The sequence below is a fragment of the Colossoma macropomum genome, unplaced genomic scaffold (genome assembly GCF_904425465.1).
Source record: "Colossoma macropomum unplaced genomic scaffold, Colossoma_macropomum, whole genome shotgun sequence".
Taxonomy (NCBI): Eukaryota; Metazoa; Chordata; class Actinopteri; order Characiformes; family Serrasalmidae; genus Colossoma; species Colossoma macropomum.
Genome location: NW_023495922.1, coordinates 509,090 through 534,132, shown reverse-complemented (window position 1 = coordinate 534,132; position 25,043 = coordinate 509,090). Strand labels below are relative to the sequence as shown.

The following is a 25,043-nucleotide window of genomic DNA, read 5'->3' as shown; positions in this document are numbered from 1 at the left end:
ACCTCATAAAAAAGTACAAGAAAGGTGTTTCTAATAAAGTTTATGATGGATATGCTTAATAATGGTTGCACCTGGAGTTTTCCATAAGAATATCATTGCTGTCGTGAGAAAACCTCCAAAATGGCAGTTTTGCAGGAGAAGGAAAAATGTTCTGAACATTTGATGGAAGCTAATTTGAACCATTTTTATTGGTCCATACATCAGTGTAAAGGGCAGCTGCTAGTTTCAACTGATGTTAAAAAATAAAGTGTCAAAAATGGAGATGGAAGGTTTGGTCTCGACAGCACTGATATGCTAGTGTGGCTTGAAGTGGGCCTACATCATCTACGCTAGGTGTCAGGTGGTATGTAAGCTTTCTGACCTTGCCTCCATCAGCATTGTACTCCTTCTCATCAGCGTCCAGCAGGCGAGCCAGCCCAAAGTCAGTGATCTTGATGTGGTTGGGAGATTTCACCAATACATTACGGGCAGCCAAGTCCCGATGGACCAGTCTCCTCTCCTCCAAGTACATCATCCCCTGCAAAAGTACAAGCCATAAGGAATGAGAATATTCTGGCGTTCTTATTATGGTCATCGTTGTCACCGTGGCTGCTCATATTACCACATATTTGATCACATTTGATTGGAAGCAGCTCATAAAACACTATAAAAGGTCATTTTAATTCTTCACAAGTATGCATATTCTTCACAGATATGACCATGGCAGAAGCTGAAAAAGTAGCCATTATCTCTGTTCCAGCCTACTGGGAATAAGAAGAGCTAACCGCACCTACTTCCCACTTCTTTCTTTCACCTTATGGGTACACCACTGAGTGAGTGCACCAGGTTTCTATATTAGGTCCTGTCATATTAGATTCTGTCCCAGTAGACAAGCTGCAAATCTGTGCGACACCTAATCAGAATGTGATGACATCTCCTTGCACCTTGCCTTTTCCGTTCACTCCAATCTAACCTCTGCAGGTATGGACGTGTCCTAATCTATGATTTATAGCTTTACATTAATCATCGGTTAGTATGGGTTTCAGCAAAGCACAGTATACACCGATCAGGCATAACATTATGACCACCTCCTTGTTTCTACACTCATTGACCATTTTATCAGCTCCACTTACTATATAGGTGCACTTTGTAGTTCTACAGTTACAGACTGTAGTCTGTCTGTTTCTCTGATACTTTGTTAGCCCCCTTTTACCCTGTTCTTCAGTGGTCAGGACACCCATGGACCCTCACAGAGCAGGTACTATTTGGGTGGTGGATCATTCTCAGCACTGCAGTAACACTGACATAGTGGTGGTGTGTTAGTGTGTGTTGTGCTGGTCTGAGTGGATCAGACACAGCAGTGCTGCTGGAGTTTTTACACACCTCAGTGTCACTGCTGGACTGAGAATAGTCCACCAACCAAAAATATCCAGCCAACAGCGTCCTGTGGGCAGCGTCCTGTGACCGCTGATGAAGGACTAGAGGATGACCAAGACAAACTGTGCAGCAGCAGATGAGCTATCGTCTCTGACTTTACATCTACAAAGTGGACTGACAAGGTAGGAGTGTCTAATAGAGTGGACAGTGAGTGGACACAGTGTTTTAAAAACTCCAGCAGCACTGCTGTGTCTGATCCACTCGTACTTAAACATTGCTACACAACATTGACATAACCATGCCGTAAATGTGTCATGGTGGATGTCACATGCACTCATGGGTTGCCATGAGAGACTGTACTCAGCAACATTCTGGTATCATATTACTGTTACTGGTAATTATCATGTTCATGGCAAGGGTTATGTCAAAGTAATGTAGCCGAGCTCAAGTGCTACCCAATAAAACAAACTCTGCTCTTCATCAGGACAGAAAGTCCCTGAAGAGCGTTCAAATATTTGTTTATTTGTTTTTTTTTAAATTGGCAGAGCTCCACTTTTATTAGCGTTAGAAGTGTGGCTTTGTCAATTTTCAAGACAATTAAATTCCCTGAAAATTGACGCCCTGCCAACACATTAATGTTTATTACTTACATCAATGAGCTAAGCTGGAAATTGAGGTCTGCTGGGAATGGAGTGGGACTGAACCAGCACAGTGAAAAATGTCTCATTTACCACTCAGTCAAATAGTTGTGTAAACTGAGAACTAAATAAGTACATAAATAAATAAATAAACAAATAAGATCTGAAACTTTAGTTTTATCTGGGGAAGAAGAGATTTCTTTGAGAACAGTGTGAGCATTCAAGTATTCAAAACAATGGCTGTTGACTGACAGTGGAGATGCACTGTTGGCCTCAGGAAATTTGTTTCATTCTGGCTGGACATTCGGCTAGCAGCACTGTTAAAAGAGCTCAACATTTTAACAATTGTCTGCCAAATGCTGTAAAATGTAGACTGTATTACAGCATTTGGCAGACAATCGTATCTAAAATAGCTTCCAGTCTAATCATGTTAGAGCGCTAAGCTAATGTAGCTTTAGTAGTCATGCTCAGAGATGTTTACTGGTACAGCATGATGTGCCTGCCTGAGACGAGAATCAAACCCCGGTCTGCCGGAAAGGCAGATGTGTCACCTGCTGTGCTATACAAACTGCATGGCAGACAGCAGTTACCTTTGCACTACTGTGTCTAATCCACTCGTACCATTGCAACACACACTAACACGCTACCACTACATCAGTGTTGCTGCAGTGCTGAGAGTGATCCACCACCTTAATAATACCTGCTCTGTGGTGGCTCTATGGGGTCCTGACCACTGAAGAACAGGGTAAGATGGACCACAGTCTGTAATTGTAGAACTACAAAGTGCACCTATATAGTAAGTGGAGCTGATACAATGGACAATGAGTGGAGATGCAGGAAGGTGTACTTAATGAAGTGGCCACTCCGTTTCTCAGTAGCTGCCCATCCACTGTAAACCTCTTTGTTGCATGTGGGTCTGTGTTTGTTACAGAACCACTTTGACAATCACCTGAGTCTACACAGCAAGCAAAACCAATGATTTGTGGTTGGTTAGTTGGTTGGCATGTCAGTCTCATGTCCCTTTTATGTCAAAGGAGGTAGTTCTTAGTCACACTCTGAAACCTAATAGAATCTCTGACTATAACAATGATAGCCTTGTACCAGTGTAGTATCTGTATGTAATAATACTATGCTCTAAACAACATATATATGCCATAATAACAACAACAAATAGGTCCATTGTGTACTCTATTGGTCCATACATCATGAAAACTCCACATAATGTAAAGGACATTTTCAAAAGATGTAAAAACAACAAAAATGGATGTACATGGTTTTGTTTTGACAGTGATGATATATAAGTACTCATATTTAAGACCAATTCCCCCTATTTATGCTAAAATATGTAAGAATCTGTATTATTTGTACTGGATATGTATTACCTATATGGAATAATAATAATATCCTATACATATTATTAAGTACCCCTGTGTAATAATAATATACCGAGCGTTCTGTGGGCAGCGTCCTGTGACCACTCATGAAGGACTAGAGGATGACCAACACAAACTGTGCACCAGCAGATGAGCTATCGTCTCTGACTTTACATCTACAAAGTGGACTGACAAGGTAGGAGTGTCTAATAGAGTGGGCAGTGAGTGGATACAGTGTTAAAAAACTCCAGCAGCACTGCTGTGTCTGATCCACTCATACCAGCACAACACACACTAACACACCACCACCACGTCAGTGTTACTGCAGTGCTGAGAATGATCCACCACCCAAATAGTACCTGCTCTGTGAGGGTCCATGGGGGTCCTGACCACTGAAGAACAGGGTAAAAATAAACATGCATCTGTTGCAGAATGCACTTTTCAAATTCAGGAATATTTTCTTGCTCCTGTAGATTCGCCTGCCATCCTGTGCACTGGTGGGATTGTCTTGAAAATGTACAAAAACAAACACGTACACATGACACCACAACCCCTCATTGAATCATAGAAGAGCAGAATTCATTATCAGCCAACACAATAACAATATGGACTTCCACAGCCTGTTTGCACACTCACTCCAACATAGATTCCGAGCTATTTTATCAATCTGAAAACACATGCCTTTGAAGTATTTGTTCAACAAATTGTATTTACCACCATTTACTGGCAACGCATCTGGTTTCCAGCCAATACAATTACAATAGCGTCAGAGAGAGTGAGAGGCTCTAGAGCATGCCACCGACAGTACATCTAAAAGAGATTACTTGAGGACACTGGGCAGCCAATCAATAGAGATGCAGTAATAAAGACATGCTCCGGATATCTGGAGCGTGTAAGGTTTATCCTCCTGCTTGAGAGTAATTAGGAGCGCATGTTAATGGACTTGATCAATGAGTGATAAAAGTGGTGATTATTAAACGAGAAAGCACAGGCTAGATGAAAAAGGCAGGAAAAAATTAGTACAATTTAAGACAAAGGTAGCAAAATGTATAACAAAAACTATAAAATAAGTTAGGACAGCAACTACAACTACTCATAATTCTTTTAATAATCATAAGCAAGCCCATGCACATACATTTACTGGGGCAGATATTCAAGGGGCAAAAAGGGGCACTCAATTGTAACGAACCTTAGAGTCGCAACTCTATTTAAGAGCTCCACAGAGCCTGTCATGAATCCCAGAAACTGAGATAAACAAGTTATTAGCATGCCTTACTATTGATATTTTGGAGGTTGTTCAAATTAAGCATAGTATGCAATGTGACACTGTCTTAAAGAGTTTATCAGTGTTTTACTATGAGGGACTACCAATTCAGTGGTGGTACTGCACCTGAGAGGGGCGCTCAAGAGTGATGAAGCTGACCCACTAGCTCTATTCCTGGGCCGAGAATGAGCTGAGATGCACTATAAGGGATGGCCAAATTAAACACATTTATTGCACATACCAACAAAGAGGGCACCTGTACAGTGTTAAAAGGGGCAGGGGCTCAAGGCCCCCTTTGGGGGGTCATTTGTGCACATGCTTGATGATCCATCATAAGACAAGTGTTCAAAAGTAAGCGAGATGATTATTTACATTATTTACAACACAATAGAAAAATCGTTAGCAATAAAAGCTGTTACCACAACTATTGTGACTCTCAAGTAATTAAGAGCCTAACTGCAAAACAAACACTTTAAAGCACAAAAACCACTGAGAAGCATCAAAGCCGCATCGAGAGGCTTATAGAGATCAAAGAAACTGCGGCCACACTATCATGTTCACTGCACGTATTTTGCTAAAGCAAAAAGAAAGAAAGAAAAAAAAAAATGTAACAGTTTTTATGCAGGTCCAATGCTCAGTTAAGACACTGCCAGCCTTTACTGTGGCTTGGCATTGCAAACCCATCTACCATTCTACTGTTGAGCCGGCGGCGGTCCTCCATGCCGCTCCATTTGAAATGAGTCGGATGAAAGGCTGGGTTACCCGAATCAAAAGCCACTAAAACCAATTAGCATAGCAGGCTCTTTGCATGTTGGCCCAAGTAGCAGCTCTGAGTGTTGGCACTGGTCACCTCCCAGATGGGGGGGCTGTGTTGTGTTACCATCCGGCTTTCGCATGTGCATTCAAAGAGGTTAAAGTTTCTCCGGATTTGAAAAAGAATGGCTCCCCGTGTGCCCTATTTCAACAATATCTTGCCTCTGGCTGGGGAAATAACAAAGATTAGACTTACATGATTCCCACAGCCTCATTAGAGGGAAAGGCTAGCTCTGAAAAGATGGTAGAAGGATAGGTTATCGAGATACAGGCAAGCAGAGGACACCAAAAACAAAAGAGAGGACAGAGTGCAAAAGAGTGCCAAAAGGTTCCTTGTGTCAGGAATGTAGCTCACGGTCTAACAAGACACTAGAATGTGCCTGCAGGGACTTGCATTGTTGTTCTACAGTACAATCAACAGACGGTTACTGATTCTAGGCCTCTGCCCAGAAGGCTGTTAGTTTGAATGCCAAGGCTGGCTGTAAGTGGTAGTGAATGCCTTGAACAAAGCTACATAACCCCTACTGCTCTGGAGGTGCATCAAAGCTTGCTAAGTCTCAAACTGTGCGAGTTTTTGTCTGATGAAGAGGCTCATTTTATTTCTTTATTCAGTATTTAGTGGGTTTGATAAAGGCAAATTTATTAGCCTATGCTTTTTTGGGACCATTTTCACAGGTTGCAGTTGTTAAGCTAACACTCTGAAACTTTGCAGGATCATAGAGACTTAAAGACTGGGGAAATCAAATCTTACTGCCACAGATGTGTAAGGAATGTCTGTAAGGGTGCTTGGTAACAGACATTACATACAGACCTACATACTAACGCACATACATGATCCACACATATTAGCAACTACCTGGGATACCTTAACAACAGCTTGGCAACACTGTAGCAACTATCTGGGATAACATAGCAATGATTTAGTTACACCTTAGAAACCACTTGAGATACCATAGTCATACTTTGGCAACACCTTTGCAAACACCTAGGATACCATAGCGATCAACTAGCCACTATAGCAACCCCCTGGAAAAACATAGCAATGGCCTAGGAACACCTTAGCAACCACCTGGGATAACGTTATCCCTGGGATGGCTGTTTTGAATGTAAATCAAATACATGAAAGCACAGTCTCTGCAGAATATTGTAGGTGAAACTCCTAAGCTGTGGAAAAAAGGTGGGTGTTTCTAATAAAGTGGACAATGTGTGTATACAAAAAGGAACCTATAAACTTACTTTGCTTTGCATTGTAAGTGCTACTTCCTGTTGACTGTTTCTATCTTTATATTTGTGCTGGTTGTGTTGAAAACCCACGTTGGCAAGAAAAGCCCATACGAAATCTTTCTAAGGGCAAGTGCATACCTGAAGAGTCTGGAAGTCATTACTAGTGTTTTGTGGGCTGCTAACATATGCCAGTCACATCCAGACATATGTTAATGAATGAATAACCCCATGAACAATAAAGGGCATATAAATGCAAATGAATCCACGAACAGTAAGTAATAGAACAGGAACAGTCACACAAGGATGTAAAATGCTGAGTGGTCAACATGCAAAACAGGGTGGGAACTGACGCCCATGTCGAGCAATAGTGTCTCCTCAGCCTCCAGATATTGTAGTCTGTAGCAATATTATGGAATTCAATAAGGTAATAAAATGCCTGGATGCCAAAGGGTGCCAGTAATTATGAGCTAAATCTAAGTGTTTCCTCAGACCTATGAACATAGAAATATCTAACAACTGAGACTAAATGTTAATTAATAGAAGTCATGTTAATTAATACATTAATACAAGCTTAACATAACTACATAGAGGCTGCTCAGGCTAAACTGTATTGTAGCATAGTTTTAATTAGTCCTTATTTGGAATAGTTTCCTCTTTTTGATTGATTGCAAGACATTAGTGGTAATAATGCGTGAATAACACGTTAATAACACATTAATGACATGTTAATGTGAAAAATTCTTAATGCCACTACATTTTAAGGCCTTGATACCTTTAGTTTGACCTCCTTGTGTCTTTTACTTTTTAATATGTCCCTTGTATCATCATTTAAAAGCCGCCCTTTACAGGATTTTATGTGATATATCTTAGCATCGGTATTGCTCTGCTGAACCCGTGTGAGGAAAGTTTCAGAAGTTGATAACTCAGAGCTGCTCTCTCCGGTTATGTAACCTGACATTTCTTTGAGGCTCGTGGAGCTGATGCTGACCAACTTTTTGACCTGGGTGCCAAAAAAACATAGACTCTTCAATTCTCTCTAGAGATTAAAACTAACCTCATCTCAGGATCTTTGGAAATGCTATAGCCCAGCCAATAATACATTGCCTTTCACAGCATTTACGTGAGTAAATAACACCAGTATGGTTTGTTTTGTGGAACAAAAAGCAGGACTTTGAACAGCAAATCATTGGAATTTTTTAGGCCAGCTTTACACTGTGAAACTTTAAAGTTTGGTTGCTTGAAACTTAAGATGAAATAAAAATTTCACTTGAGTTGCTCAGTTGCTCAGTTACTCAGTTACTCAGTTGCAACAGTTTCAACCATCTAAACTTTGTGAGATAAGTTTCAGGAAAAAGCCAGTCGACATGATAACACACACTGGACGACAGTGAGCAAAATCATTTCAAAAGATTTCACCATTTCAGTGAACAAGAAAATAAAACAGAAGCTGTTTTTCTGGATGGTTAAATATCCTCTTGATTGTCTTTATGCGAGGTTGATAGTTTGAAACATTCTTGAAGCAAACATTCCTGTAACCAGTTGCCTTAACTAACCAGATAATATTAATAGCTGTTCAAATGGCTACTTGTGCAGTTTTGTTCTATGTTAGCCATCTGTAGTCATGATCTACTTCGCAAGATGATTCATTTTCTCCTTTATTTTACACAGAGTGGAGATTTCTTTGGCCTCCAAATGATAAAATGATTACAGTAGAGGAAGCCAAGATGTGGTCTTCGATAACTTTACAGTGCTCTAGAACTGGATAAGTGAGACATGCTAATGCTAATGCTAAACATTACATTTTATAGGCTTATCACACACTCACACACAGAACAGATTAAATATGTCCAGTATATATTAAATGACCTCAGATGGATAGATGGACAAAATAATGCTATACATATGCAAATGTAAACAACACATTGCTAATAACTTTATTGCTAGTCATGCAAAAACCTCATACATCCATTTTTGTTGTTCTGCTTTTTTTTTGAAATATGAAATGTCCAGTTATTCTTAACATTGTGTTACAATTTTATGATGAACAAACTAATAGAACTGGTCCAGAATAACATAGAATAAATAATTTCTCTATTGACTGTAAAGTTACAATTTTGAAGGTATGAGGTTTTGTTCTGATAGCAACAATATCTAGAATGAACAACACAATGTGTCAAAAATTAAGAGCTGCTAATCTGCCTAACTAGTGGAGTAATCAAATGCATGCAACTTTGTTTTTCGATTGCTTTGCGTAACTGTTAAGTTGCATGAAATTAGTGCATGCACTCACAACATGCAACTAGTTGCATCAAGGTTTCATGATGTAACCTTAACCTTTAGGACTCTTAAATATAAGCATTAAAAGTGGAAAATCATTCTTACTATTACATTTGGACATAATTACAAACTAATAGAGTCTAATTGAAAATAACTGAGCAAGCATCCTTTCAGAAACATGCTTATAATCCACTTTATTATCTCATTCTAGGTCCACTGTATAGAGGAATGATTACAGTAATAAAGATGAAGTTATACAGATGAATTTGAATTTTTCTTGAAATCATGACAGCTTATGTTAATTGTTGCTAAGTGTACTCTGGGTAGCCATTATAACATCAAACATTACAACATCTGTCAAGACAATTAGCAGTAATGCTAACAAAGCACTGGTACCTTACTGAACAAAATCTCACGGTTGTGTCAATGCTATAGTAGCAAGGTTGAAGTAAAGTCCTACCAACCACTGTTTACATTCTTTGGACCTCCGTAAACAGAAATGTTCCTGTACAGAACACTTTGCACCATATACTGAAGTGTAGCTCCACTGCTTGATGCATATGACCATACATCGCAAATATATCAGTATTTCTTTATGTATGATTTAAAAAAATGCATTTGCACTAGTGATCTTTCTGGCTCCAAGAGCAGCTGTGCAGTGAGCGATCTCCTTCTATGCTCTAATGAAAGGGTCCGCAACGTCTTGAACGCTCTCTTCTTCTGCAGATGAGAAGGGAATGTTAGTGTGGATGACATGCGCAGATAAAGATGCAAATTAAAACGAGAAATGCCATTAATTTCCATGTTTCGTTTCTCGTAATGGCTGCAATTTCACTGACACTTGTGCTGACATGGCTGGGAGTCTTTGTTCTCATTATACGCCGCAATTACCCACAAATTAGGCCCGATGGCAACGATCCTGTCACAAGCTCGCATCCCCCCTGTACTTACACTTGCATGATTGTGTGTACGTGATAAGTGAGTGCTAAGATCTTTTGCATCGCCTATTAGTGCTGAATAATAACTACGCAGACGGATCATCAAAATCTGTTGTAAATAAACTGCAAACATACATAAATAAAAGCCAGGCAGACACAAACACGGGTCTTGTTTCAGATCATGACAAACCTAGCTTGTGCATCAGAAAGAGCTACTACCACAAGAAGATGAGGAACCAACTGGAATACGGCAAACAGAAGAACACTTTGGGTTCCCACATCGTTTCTCCATTTCCCACAGCCACGCTTTCCACAAGACAGCGTGTCCTGTTGGAACATTATCTCTGGCTGGAGGCCATAGAGCTGTCACTCAACCTGTGATGAATTATGAACCTTTCCTATGAGCATTGGCTTGCATATTTATTTTTTTCATTCCAATTAAGCTGTTTATTTTTTTTACAGAAGACATTTTAATATATTCAGAGCAACAGATACAGAATAAATGAATAAATAAAAAAAAACAGCCCCCAATAAAAATAAGATGCCTAATCCACTGCAAAGTAAATAGCATTTTGCTGCTGTCTGAATAAAACCTTGTATCTCTAAAATGCTAACTTTACAGGAGAAGGAAAAAAACATACTTTACTTTTAATGTAAGTCAATGGAACCAGACATTTTTCCAAGTAATTCTGAACCATTTCTTTTGGTCCATTCACCACGAAATTTACACCCAACGTAAAGACCAACAGGCATTTTCAAATTATGTCAAAAACTGAAAAACAACAAAAATGGAGATATAAAGTTTTGTATATACAGTGGTGTGAAAAAGGTCCAAAATCTTATTTCTAGGCAAAATGGCCATCAAGCACAATCTATTCCTTCTGAAGAGATTAGATATAAGACTTAATTCTTAGATAGAAGTTATACTTGTATAAGAAAAAATAAGATATGTGAAAAACATGAGTTTCCAAAAGTTTAAAAGATATCAAGAAAATGGGACTCCTAACAACCACCTGCAACACACTGTAGACCCCCAGATCTGAAAACATCCACAGGTGTTTCTGTCCATCCTTCCACTGTGAGGAAAACTACTCCAGACCATGACCGAGAAAGAAAAATGTGCAGTAGAACATCAAAATCGGAGATGTGGAATCAGAGTTTATGGACTGAGTTCAAATGTGTAATTGGATTACTTGGATTGTGAAAATGCAACCAACTTCTAAAACTGAACTATGGAGGTGTGGCTGCAGATTTCTTGGGTCTCTCGTTTGAGTCTTTTGAGCCTCTCAAAAAGAATGGAAGATGTAATAAAGGTTAAATTTGGACACACTAATAAAAGAATTTGTAGAATAAATTCTACTTAATGACAGTTTTGACTGAAATTTACATAAATGAAGGGTGTAATCAGTACTGTATATAAATACATAGGATGAGGCCAAAGTGGGCCACCTCATGCACCAAGAGACCCTCACAGAAGATATACATTTACAGATTCTGTGTTTGGTGAATTGTTTCCAGCCTCGTAAATGTAAATGCATTACAACTGTATTGAACAGTCTTTATTTAGATATTATAGACCATGGAAAACAGGTAGGTGAGGTTTCTCAAGTGTTTGTTTTCAGGTAAAGCGCTTTTAAACTTGTTTAGTCCTTCTGACCATAGAACATGGTTCCACTGAAAGTTCCAGTAACATCTGACAAACTGTAGCCACTTGGGTTGGTTGATCCTTGACAGCAGAGGTGTATTTCTGGCCACCCTCCCCGAGAACTTGTGGTCACATAGGTGGCATTTGATTGTAGTTTGGGTGACTTTCTGACCCCAAGACTTAACGTCTTAATGCCTGCAGTTCCCCATCTACGATCCTTGGAGATTCTTTGTCCACTCTACCCCACCTTCTCACTGTGGATGGGGTCAGTACAGACATACATCCTCTTCCTGGCAGATTTTTAACACCTCCAGTTGCTTTGAACTTCTTAATGATTACCCTGATAGTGGAAATGGGCATTTATAACCGATTGGCTATTTTCTTGTAGCCATTTCTTGCAGCTCAACAACCTTTTGTTGAACATCATTGCTGTGTTTGGTGGTCTTTATCTTAGCACTCCTGAAGTAATTATTCACAGTTATTTGATTGGCTCCTCTCTCTCAAAGAGTGATACAGCGTGAAGCTAATATGTCCCTCATTGCTTCAAGTTCCACTTTTGCTGAATTCCCCCCATATATTCATGTATGCAACTGTAAAATTGCATGTATTTTAAATTGTGCACAATTTTCATACATTTTCAACTACACTGATCAGGCCTAACATTATGACCACCTCCTTGTTTCTACGCTTATTGTCCATTTTATCAGCTCCACTTACTATATAGGTGCACTTTGTAGTGCTACAATTACCGACTGTAGTCCATCTGTTTCTCTGCATACTTTGTTAACCCCCTTTTACCCTGTTCTTCAGTGGTCAGGACCCCCCATGGACCCTCATAGAGCAGGTACTATTTGGGTGGTGGGTCATTCTCAGCACTGCAGTAACACTGATGTGGTGGTGGTGTGTTAGTGTGTGTTGCACTGGTCTGAGTGGATCAGACACAGCAGTGCTGCTGGACTTTTTAAACACCTCAGTGTCACTGCTGGACTGAGAATAGACCACAAACCAAAAATATCCAGTCAACAGCGTCCTGTGGGCAGCGTCCTGTGACCACTGATGAAGGACTAGAGGATGACCAACACAAACTGAGCAGCAGCAGATGAGCTATCGTCTCTGACTTTACATCCACAAGGTGGACTGACAAGGTAGGAGTGGACAGTGAGTGGACACAGTGTTTTAAAATTATTGTCTGAACTACAAAGTGCACCTATATAGTAAGTGGAGCTGATAAAGTGGACAATGAGCACAGAAACAAGGAGGTGGTCATAATGTTATGCCTGATTGGTGTATAGCTTAATAAAGGGAGTGAGCTAGTAAGGAACACTGGCTGTTAACTGGCCTGCAGTCCAGCCAAAATAAACTAAAATTAAATAAATAAACAAAAATAATAATAAAAAACATCTGCATAAGAAAGTGCCTTAGACTGAGATTTTATTCCCTGCTCCAGTCTTCAAATGCAAACATCGCTAAATCATTCATGACCACGGAGTCCCTGCAGCGCTGGGAGAAAACTGGCAGCTGTTTGAATTGGGCCGCCTCGCTCTAATCTGCCTCCGTGATACCTCAGCTCTTTTTCTGCGGCACTACCGCGAGGTGACCAATCCAATCAGGCTCAGCAATCCCCCCAAATCCTGGCCCCCAAATCCTGGCCTCATGAATCTGTTAATGCACCTGATTCCGACAGGTAATTGGAAGGTTTGGGGGCTTATGTATCTAAACCCCACTTCTCATGCCTTCAATTTTGCACCGCGTTGAAGAGCTTATTCAACTTCGGCTAAGAGACTGCTCCAGGGGCGACTAAGAAGTACTACACAGGCTTAAAAAGATATGGAAAAAAAAGAGACTGCTCCAGCCTCTAGCTAACCTGCCATGCATTCACTAGCACCTGTCTTTCTAAGCATAAGCCAAGGACTGTTTCTGAGACAGCATACGGTTCTAAAGAGGCCTTTGTAATCTGCGTGAAAGCCTCTTAAAATGAGCTCAGATCTTGATCACAGTCATACATAAAATAACGTAAGCCTCAGTTGGTTACATACGACTGTTTTATTACTTATTTATTACACCTAAACGTAGTACTGTGCAAATGTCACCCTTAATTAATGTAATTTCTAGTGAAAACAGGCACTCGATTTCCAGCATCAGGAAAAATAAAACATATTAAACAAAAAAAATGATGTATAAGAATCAACATTTTTCAATATTTACTGTTTCCACTTTTTACCTTTATTACAACTTTCCATTGGTTTCGGGAGACTTGCGTTCAGTTTTTTAAAGAAATCTGCAGGGATATTTTTCCACACCTCCAAAGTTCAGTCTTAGAAGTTGGTTGCACTTTCAGCTAAACACTCTTTTGACCCACAGGCCAAAGAATGGACAGAAACACCTGTGGATGTTTTCAGATCTGAAGCAGCTTGATTTTCTCCTCTCTCTCAAAGATGAAAGCTTTAAGTGCTGTTTATCTGATGATGACAGTTTTGGTGTCTACCAGGTCTTGCATGGTTGTTAGGAGTCTCATTTTCTCACTTTGACATTCACTATCCTTATGCAAGTGGATTATCTAATCTCCTTAGAAATATCTCCTTAAGAATTAATAATTATTACTTGATGGTCATTTTGACTTGAAATTAAATTAATGAAGGGTGACTTTGGCACAGTACTGGATGCAAGTACTTTTTCTAAAGTACTTTATTAAAGTATTGCCATTTTTCAGTCACTCTATCACATTTTAGAGTAAAATATTTTACTTTTCTTCGAATAACTTGTGTAGAATTGTATCGTTTTTTCTCCAAAGTGGGAGAAATCTGGATTTTCAAAAAACCTCCAAAAGAATATGGTGCACTTTCAGATTGAAGCCAACCAACCATAGGTCACTGTTCACTAAACCAAGCTAGCTAGACACCAAACTGTTTTCCCTTGCAAGACATGATGTTTATTTTCACTACATGTAATATGTTCTCTACATGAGTGACACACATCTACATGTTAAACTGGAGTTTTTTGGGGGGAGTTTTGCACCATGCTAACTTGAGCTAACAACAATACTGCCATTGGACAATACTGACTAGTGCATCATTGCCCCCTAATTTGAGCTCTGCCTTCACAAAGCATTGGGCTGTTTTCTAAATGTCACAATCACTGTGTTCCCATCCTAATATGTTTAAGCCTCCATGCACTTTTCTCACGGTTGACCCCAGATGCTCTCGTAATGAGGTCATGGCCTTTTGGGACTACCCATTTCCTAAACTGAAGGCACAAGAAACAATGTGTAGGATGGGTTAAAAACTGTGGAAGACCACATTATCAATTAAACCCATAAAAAGGCTACTAAATTAATTAGAGACCACTACCTTTTTGACTGTAATCTGTATGCGCTGCAACTGAAGACTATGTTAATCTTCAAATCCTGAAATTCTGAACTTAGGCTAAAGCATCACCTGCTACAAGTTTTGACATGGTAACTTGTCCTATGCAGCAACAGTAACCAAAATGGTAATACCACAGTATCTATGATGGAAAGAAAATGTACAATACTTTAAATACTTAAGCATATTGAAAAGTATGTACCTTCATAATGTAACTCATGTAGAATCTAATTAGAATATAAACAAAGGACTTCAGCATTTACTCAAGTAAGATTCTACCAGCTTTCTACTACTTTTACTGAAGTATAGGATTTGGTACACTGTCTTGCACTTTCTTAACTTCCTTTAATTTGTGCATACATCAGGCAGATTTTTCTGCATAACAGTGTCACTGATTTGGTTTATATTCCACTATATTAATGTTTCTTTCTCCTGCCGTACCACAGCAGATTCAGTCAATACCTGAGGAGTTCAAATCAGTGCATGAGGGAGGCTCCAAGACCAAAGTTAGTCAGTGACTCAAATTATAATCGGAGTCACGGCACAGATGTTTAATCTGAGGGAACATATTGGGTTATTCAAATGAGAACTTTGAGCAGTTTCTGAAGTAACCCAGGAAATATCAACAGCATTACCTATTCAACAATGCAAAGCAGGAAAGTACAAGCTCACCGGGAATCAACAGAGCTGGCGCTGTGAGAGACGGGGGCGATGGGAAAAAAGAGGTCAGTAGGATCTAAGACTCCACTAATGAGGCCAAAAGAGAGGCATTCACTCAGCAAGATGGAGTCATTTGCACTGAGAAATAACACTAAGGTAGTTTAAGCCTGGGCAGATCGGTTCTCCACCAATGCATTTAGTCTCTCTTGAGAACAAGAGCAGCAAGTGAACAGTGAGACTTAAGAAGAACTTCCCTTAATTATGACCAGAGATGCCCAGAGCTGCCTGATTTGGACACTGTGTGGCCAAATCTGAGAGTGGACACAAGCCAGGGCTCCTGTTTCAGTCACTGGTCATGGTTTACAAAAGCAATCGTTTTAATCATAGGAGAGCATTGCCTTTGGACTTCTCCTTACTTTTGGTAAAACTTTACGGTAGTGCAGTGTTAATTTGGCTACAAGCTACAAATATAAAGGCTGCATTTACCAACTTTGAACATCTATATCATGACATTGATGTGTTTCTAACAAAAGGTTGTGTTGTGACACTTTCTGTAGTGAAATGACAGACATTGCAGCTCATGTTGTAAATCGATGCCATGATAGGTGTTAGGTCAACTTGACATTGATGCCTGTTTGAATAAGCATTTATAAATCTTTGATATAGATTTTTTGGTAACACTTTCTATGAATGTCACCTTTGTAAGCATCTATGAACACATTTATAACATGTTATAATGTATTCATAAGGCATTCTAAACATGGTTATAAATATTTATAAAAAAGAATTACACTGAATTACACTTTATAGCCATGTTTATTATACATTATGAATTGTTAATATAATGCATTATAAATAGTGTTAATAACATGTTATAATGTCAGTGCCAAAGAAGTCAGTCCCAGCTTGGAGAGCGTAAAGTAAAGACAAATACCAAGCTAACGGTGGTGTACATTGCCTTTCCCACATTGGGTAAAACACTGATGGCAGCACTAGTTTAAACTCTGACATTTGAAGCCTGTAATGTGCTTTACTGTGAATGTTTTAGTGTTTCAGTAAATCCTTCAGTAAATACTTCAACTTGAAGCCTCACTCTTAACACTGGAGGTGGCTTTAGTACAGTACGCTTCACTTTACTTAGAGCGGACAAATACAACTTATGAGCTCTTATAATTTGTTATGATCAGTACTTATAATGTATTATGTTAACAATTCGTAATGCATAATAAACAGGCTATAATGTATAATGCATTTTTTATAAATATTTATAGCTATGTTTATAATGTCTTATGCATGCACTATAACATGTTATGAATGCATTTATAGATGCTTACAAAGGTGACATTCATAGAAATTGTAACCGATTTTTTATTTGTCATAGTGTTACCATCATCTTTGTGTATTTAGGTATTCGTCCACTATGCCATATACCCCTGTTTGAATAAGCATTTATAATTGTTGATATAGATTTTTTATTTGTCGTAGGTGTCAACCTTATGAACACTGACTTAGAGTAGTGTTACCATCATCTTTGTGTATTTAGGTATTCGTCCACTATGCCATATACACCAGCTGAGAAATCAATTTTTGGTCTTAATAATGCAACTTTGGTAACACTTTCTATGAAAGTCATGTTTGTAAGCATCTATAAACACATCCATGACATGTTATAATGCATTTATAAGGCATCATAAACATGACTATAAATATGTATAAAATGCATTGCACATTATAGCCATGCTTATTATGCATTATGAATTGTTAACATAATGCATTATAAGTAATGTTTATAACAAATTATAAGAGCTCATGAGTTGTATTTGTCCAGATTTGGTCAAATGCAAGCAGGCAAACTTGGGAAAATCCATATCTGAGATCCAGGGAACAGGCAAAGGGCAAATATACAAAGAACAGACAAAGGGCAACGATCAAGCACTACAAAAAAGACAGAAAACATGGAAAGTATGGCCTAGAAGTGCAAGATGTTCTTGCAAGACTCAATGAAGGTCTCAAACAACCAGGGATGTATATATACAGGGGAGTCCACAGTGAGATTAAGGTGCAGGTGATCAGGAGGTGGTGCCAGGGTGGAACCAGAGTAGGGAAGGGCCAATCAAGACTGGACGAGTCAGGTCGGTGTCAAATACTATAGAAATGAAAACATCTGAAAAACTATGGCAGTTGTAAGAGTTTCTGTAAAGATTACAGTTTATACCCAATTTAAGAACCTCTGCTTGAACACTGAGCACAGTTATTTCTCAGACGAAGGAGTGTCTGGCATGATGGTGTTTGTCAGAAGGTGGTGAGACTGCACAGTTTGGAGGGATCACTGGGATGCCCGCCTACTTCGACAGCTTTATTGAGTGCTCTAATTTACGTAGCAAGCTGATAGGGCATGGAGCGAATCCAAGTGGCACCTGGCGTCCGATACAGTGTGTAGCTATGGATGCCAAGTTGGCCTCTGTAAATGCTAATGGCTTCAGTCACAGCCAACACCATTCAACAGAATGGCAGATACCGAAAGAAGAAAATGGCGTGAGGGAACGGAAGATGGTGACCTCTGTCTTTCTTTCGTTGAAGTATGCGTTCATCGAAATGTACTTTTGCAGTTAATTATTCCATCAATATCCCATTATGCAATGTGCCAAGTGTCCACTGCACCATTAACAGAGCTCCCTGGTTCAGCTGAGAGAAGTCTAACATTTCAACAGGGAAAAATCCCCACAGTTAATCTACTTTACATATATCACACCCTCATTAGCATAATCCCATTCTTACCATTAGGATTACTATCCCTCCGTGTGTGGCTGTCCAATATCACTGAATGAAGACCTGCCATGAACCAGGCTGCCAGAGTGACCGGTGCAACCTCCAACAGCAGGTATATGTCACTGGAGGGAGGAGAGGAGGGGACTGCAGGTAGGACCGGACTGGGTTGTCATTGAGGCTGCAGCAGTTTGCTCTGCCAGACGCTTGATTAATAGAAGTCATTAAGTCAATGCCCAAACCTCTTTGTGATGAAGAGCCGGTGCCTATCTCCTGTACTCTGCCTATCAATTCACAGCAGGCAGGTGACTTGACAGTGTCACAGGCCAAAGAGCAGGCTAACGAAAGACGTACCCCATGATCAGCGGCACGTGATGACAGACAGCAAGAATCTCCAGGGTGTGCTTTGTGATTTGCCACAACGTACAAATTAAAATCAATGAAACAAAAACGGAAGCTTAGTTCAATCGACTTGTCCCACTGTCTTGGATTTGATAGGAAGGGTAACACTTTCTTTTACCGTCCCTTAAGTTCTATGTACTAACTAGGTAACTTTGAGATACAAAGTCCATAGTACTAGATACTTATTTTTGGTAACATTAAAGTAAGTCCAAATATGGTTAAACTAAATTACACCAGAATACCCAATAGGTTCTAGGTAATAACTGGGTAAATATGTGGTACAAAGTACTCCGGTAGCTATTTTGGGTAAAATTATAGAGAGCACTAAGTACCAATTACAAGTCTGACTAAACTACAAACAAGGTTCTAGCTATTAAATTGATAAAATATCAAGCAACAAATGGTATGTACAAAAATACTCACTAAATCTCAATGTAATGTCACACGTTTAAGTAGGAAAGCAAATCACTGTTGTCGGAACAAAACCTCGTATCTCCATTTTTGACGTTTTTCAGTTTTTGACATAACTTAAAAATACCTTTTGCCCTTTACATTGTTTGTAAATTTCATGATGAATGGACCAAAAGAAATGACCCAAAATGACTTGGAAAAATGTCTGGTTCCATTGCCTTAAACTAAAAGTAAAGTAGGTTTTTCCCTTTTCCTGTAAAGTTATCATTTTGGAGATACGAGGTTTTGTTCCAACAACAGCGAAATTAGAAACAGCTCAAAGTCTGGATGATATAAAATGACAGTACAAAGTACGAAGAGCGTTTTCAGTACTAAATGGCAATCTGACACAAGTTTTTGTTTATCAGTGTTTTCTAACTACAATACCCAACATTTACTGTGTAAATACATCCTACGGACATTGGAAATGCTGTAATCACTGATCTATGGGCTTATAAATACAATCAAACTAGCATTAGTATAACTCTAACCTCGGCCATTGATTCTTTCTTTATGCAGTAAAAAATGGATGCCAGAGATATTTTTTAAACTTTCAGCCAGATACAAGAAGCCAAACTGAGGTTAGAAATCTACATACTCAGGTAGCTAACTTGCTAACTTTAGTTTTTTGCTGTTGTCCTCATCATCCTATGAGTCACTTCAGTCACCACATTTATATGGCTGCAATAAGACATTTACCTTCCTAGCAGTGACATCAGCTATCTGATTTTGGTAGCTAGCACTTCGTAACTCCCACCATCAGAAGGGATAATTTCAGGTCTTTAAACCTGACAATTTCACTCTATTTTGGCCAGAGTGACACAGAGAGACAAGTGTTTTTTTTTTTTTTTCATTTTCGGTCAAGGTATCATTTGGTATCTAGCATTGTGATACCACACCTGGTATCAGTATCGATATCAAAATCCTGGTATCATGATAACCCTGCATGCAGTCCTGGATAGGTATTATTAGGTAATACAGTCTAGTGTATTAGGTTTGTTTTTAAAAAAAACTTTTTTGAGTCTTATTTTATCAAATGTGCTTGGGGACAAGACATTCTTTGTTTTTGTCCACCTACAAGTAAACGTCTCATTAGCTGACTATTGCACAAGACACCTTCCCTTGTGTGCATCCATCATCCATCCACTGAAACACACACACATACAGCCAGAGGGGAAAGGAAAGAAAACAAGTTTGTGGTTTTCAGTCTTTTCTTAGGCCTCTTACTTTCACCGCCACCCCGAGAGGATCAGCTATCCAGTCCTAATCACGATGCTTTTGAGTTCCAGGAGAGCTCTACCACTCCTCTGACCTAAAAAGAAGGATATCTGATGGACGCCAAGGATCACTCATAAAGCCATGATCTCTGTTCACTCACTGTCCTCTTGAGGTTGGTCCACTTTGCTGTTGTATACTTAGGGACTGTAGTCCATTTGCTGCTGTGCCCAATTTGAGTTTGGACTTTATTCCATCACTGTTCTTACTGTGAGACTTTTATCTGTCATCAAGTCAAAGTCCACTGATGTGTCCGGCCAGCTGAAGTAGCTACCTTGCTGATACATGACCTCTATTGAAATTTACATCAATGCCTTAAATGGCCAGGCCCTGCTGGCAGGCCCAATTACATACCATACGTCTGTAACGTAAGAAAAGTGTGTGTTCACTAGTGTGTATGTGGTGTTTCACCGCACAGATGGGTCAAATGCGGAGGTCAAATTTCCCCGTTGTGGGACTAATAAGGGTCACTTAATCTAATAGTGTTTTATTAGATGCAACTTTGTTTAGAAAAAAGTCTAAGATCATGAGGAAGAAACACTGAGAGGAATCAGGCCTGCACTTCTGTGCTGCACTAGCTAATGCGTTTGTGAAACAGTATGACCAGTTTACAAGGAAGATTGAACTGAGCCACTGGGATCATGCAGTGGAAAGATCCAGGAGCAAAACCAGTGATGATGGCAAAGTCATTTTAGTGTCTGGAGGATCTACTGACAGTGTCAAACACATACAGGATGTTAAATAGCTAGAAATAGGAATATAGTGGGTGAGAAGTTTCTAATTAAGACCTGATTCAGCCTTAAGTGTTGCAAATACATAAGCCTGTATATATCTTCACCATGCTCATCTGTGCATAGTACACCACACTTTCAACAAACCAGGACAATATTAGACCTGGCAAGCCTGCCTCTAGAGCTAACCTTAGAGGTGATACACAGCATTGCTTGTGGCGCAATAAATGTACAAAAAAAAAAAACACCCCACAATTGTCAGACTTTCCCTTTGAGCATGTTCCCTCTCAGTAGTTGTAAACAAGGCACCTCTGCATGACAACAACGGCGTGTCAAGCCGAATTGGAAAACGACCACTGATGAAGGTGTCCTCCATAGCCCTCGCTCTCTCTGCCAGTCCCTAATTTCCCCAGGAGTTTCGTGGGCATGTTCTTGGAGCTGGCGCGTGATATAGCAAGAGCTTTGGAAATCCAAGGCGAGGCAGTGCCCGGCCTCTGCGAACCCTGCCTCGTGCGGGGGAGGCCGCAACCTTGCGGTAAAAGCAGGCTCCATGTCGCGGAAGCCTGAGAAGACTGAAGGCAGGACAGGGAAGAGCTGGAACTTGCTGGGAGGACTCAGCAGGTTCCCATAACGGACTGTTTGAGGGAGTGGTCCTCGGCCGCCGAAGCTCGCCAGGAGCGAGATTGTCAAGCCAGTAAACAATGCATGCTGGCTGCACCAGCTTTCCTCCAGCTGTTTGCGATTGTGGCCCTTGATTGAAGGACCATTAGGGAGCGGCTTTTGTGCCACTTGGGGTCTTTCTGTGGGAGGACAATGGGGGCGTCTCTTTGATGCTTACGGATCCCAGAGCCCCACCAAAAAGCTTTTAGAGTGTACATGTGGTGTGCTGGTGGAAGAAGGCAAAATAAAGCCGAGGGAACAATGCAGGGGGGACAAACACATTTCAACAAGAGCCTGCCTTGGCATTCATTTCCCAGACAATGTAGTGAGAAGTGGTTTTGGAAAACAAGGTAAGTACATCTGAAAATAGAGGAAAAGTGAAGAAAAAGTTGGAAATACGGCCTCTGAGATATGATTCAAGCTCAAGAGCCTGAATAATTTCACTGGACTATTGGAATGATGACCAATATCAGAGCTACAGCTGGATCATATTGACAAAATTTCGTTTTGTAATTGTTTTGCCAGATATAACATTTTGCGTGGTAGTGAAAAAACAAATTAAATACCCTTGATGTCGCACAGGGTGCACATCCAAAATGAAGCTTGCTGTCAGAGAAGTTTCATTAAAGGGATTCTGTTATCTATGTGGAAAATTCCAGCTCTGCCCTATTCTGACCTTACCTTATTGTTTTCACCTGTCAAGTTTTATCTGTATATATGGCCATTGGTTTTGCAGATTCTTGAGTAAATTCTTTCTATTCCTTGCCTCCTAGCATTTGTGCATTGTTTCTAGTTATTCCTACGAATTGCATAAGTATTTAACCCCTTTCATATGACTCTCCTAAATCATCACTGGTGTAGCCAAGGTGTGTTAAAAGTCATATAATTAGTTAAATGGAGAACACCTGTGAGCAATTACGGGGCTCTAAGTGATTGTAGAATCCCTAACTTTCCACAACTGTGGAAGATCCAACATTTGGTGAGTCAGTATCATTAAATAAAACTTACATGTCCCCTGGCTACAGTTTCCCAGAAGATGTGGAATACTCTAGAAAAAGTTTATTTAGCTCAAAGAAACTAAAATTTGGCCAGCAGACTAGACACTACCACACATTATCATAAAAACACCATCCCCGCAGTGGAGCATGGTGGTGGTAGCATCAAGCTGTGGTGATGCTTTTCCACAGCAGGGACTGTGACTGCTGCCAAGGGTGCGTCTACTAAATACTGACTTGATGGGGTGGATATGTTTTAGATTTGCTGGTAACTAACCTATCTGTAAATAGTTTACTCAATTACTAACTCCTAAATACACAATCAGTAACTAAGTAATAACTAATGCTTAACAAACACTTAATTAATGTATAATTAAAGAGCAGTTAGTGACTTATTACCAACAAAATTAGTCCTTAATTTGTGACCTTGAATGAATGTTTCCAAAAAGCAAATTAAATCCACTGCGATTCAATGTTCTGTGATAATAAAATATTAAAACCTCCAAAGGGGTGAATACTTTTTATAGGCACATATGTATGAATATAGGATAATGGCTGTGGATAATTGTCTCCCTGTTTTACCACCTTGGCTGTGGATTTGCCCAGTCTCTCTGTAAATGACTCACAGCACACAATAAAATATTTAGTGATTAGCTAGAGGCTCATTTGTGCATGGTGATAATTCTGTATTGCCTTATTGTGAATGCCAAAATACAGCAATTAACAATTAACATCCATATACTGTGCAACTATAACCAGAACACACAATTTACGACTCAAATCAAACCACATATAAACAGGGACGCTCTTACCTTTGCGATCTGCACACACCAGTTGAGCAGCAGCTGGGAGCCGATGTTGTCTTTGTGTTCGTGAACGTAGTCCAGCAGGCAGCCGTGGGGCATGAGCTGGGTCACCAGCTGGATAGTAGGGCTCAGGCACACTCCCAGCAGACGCACCAGGTGGGGATGCTCCATGCTGGCCATGATCAGTGCCTCCTGGTGGAGAGTTGGAGGAATGCAGGTCAAGGCCTTAACACAGAGGTTGTCAAAACCAGTCCTCAAGGCTCCCTGATGATCCACATTTTTGCGCCATCCCTTTGCACTGTGGGGTTAAGTTGGAGCTAAAACATAGACTATCTGGGGAAGGGGTGCCCAATCTCGGTCCTGGAAACCCACCACAGAGTTCAGGTCAAAAACACATGGCTGTAATGCCCCTAAAGGCCTTCATTACCTGGATCAGATGTGTTAGATCAGGGTTGAGGCTTAGCAGAGTGGTAGATGTCCAGGACCAGGATTGGGCGCCCCTGATCTGGGGGAACTAAAGCCCGTTTTGAAGACCCCTGTCTTAACACAACAAAGGTTATTGTTCAAGAGAACTCAAGGGTAGGATAAAATCAATGATGTTGCCTGAATAGTACTGTTCCAACAAAATTATTTATGAATGTATCTTAGCAACCGGAAGAAATGGAAGTGTTCTGAAAATGCCTTTTGAAAATGTTTTAGGGCTGAGTACTCTTTAAAATAGGGGATGTTTGAGTTTAAACCCAAATTGATGGAAAAGGTTGCACATTAATATGAAACAAAAAACAAAGAGAGCAGAATGAGAGCAGAGATGCCCTTCAAGGAAAATAGTGGCCAAAGAACAAAGGAGCTTTTAGTGCTCCGAGCAAGATGAGTGAGGAGGCCCGCGGTGGGGGTTACAAAATGCTCGCATCCCAGAGAAAACATTAGCTGTGAAGCCCTGGAGGGGGGGGAAGAGAGAGAAAGAGGGAGAGAGATAAAGAAAAGAAAGAGAGAGAGAGAGTGTTTGGTGTTCCCTTGCTGCTCAGTAGAGGTGACCCCCATTAGCGAGACTGACCCCAACATGTATCTGTGTGTGAATGAGTGTGCACACATTCAGTAGAGGAGAGATGTGTCCCAGAGAAGACGCGCTAACACATAAATACCAAACACACAGCACTTAAATATACTGCATGTCTATTTAATATAAACCAGCTTTTCTTAGGAATATCAGCATATGTGGGCAAAAGTGAAGGCAAATGTTAAATAACCACTTACGTACAGACTTTTAACCAATGACCTTAGCTGTAGATGTCCGCACAGGGCATGAAACTAAAGCCCAAACCTGACCAGAACCCGTGAGTTTTTGAGTTTATGGGTTTGAGACCTGGCCTGACCAGGCCTGACCAGTACTGCTAAATTTGAAACCCAA

At 40.0% G+C, this 25,043-nt stretch overlaps 1 protein-coding gene across 1 annotated transcript in view; it reads right to left on the bottom strand.

Annotated features, from left to right (window-relative positions):
- The window catches only part of si:ch73-383l1.1 (receptor tyrosine-protein kinase erbB-4), a 316,113-nt gene that overhangs the window by 6,766 nt on the left and 284,304 nt on the right, over positions 1–25,043 (bottom strand). Inside the window, exons 20-21 of the mRNA XM_036564034.1 lie at positions 23,642–23,827; positions 362–517 (exon numbers count right to left, since the gene is read on the bottom strand). Coding sequence (XP_036419927.1) covers positions 362–517; positions 23,642–23,827 — 342 coding nt within the window. The remainder of the gene's footprint in view (positions 1–361; positions 518–23,641; positions 23,828–25,043) is intronic.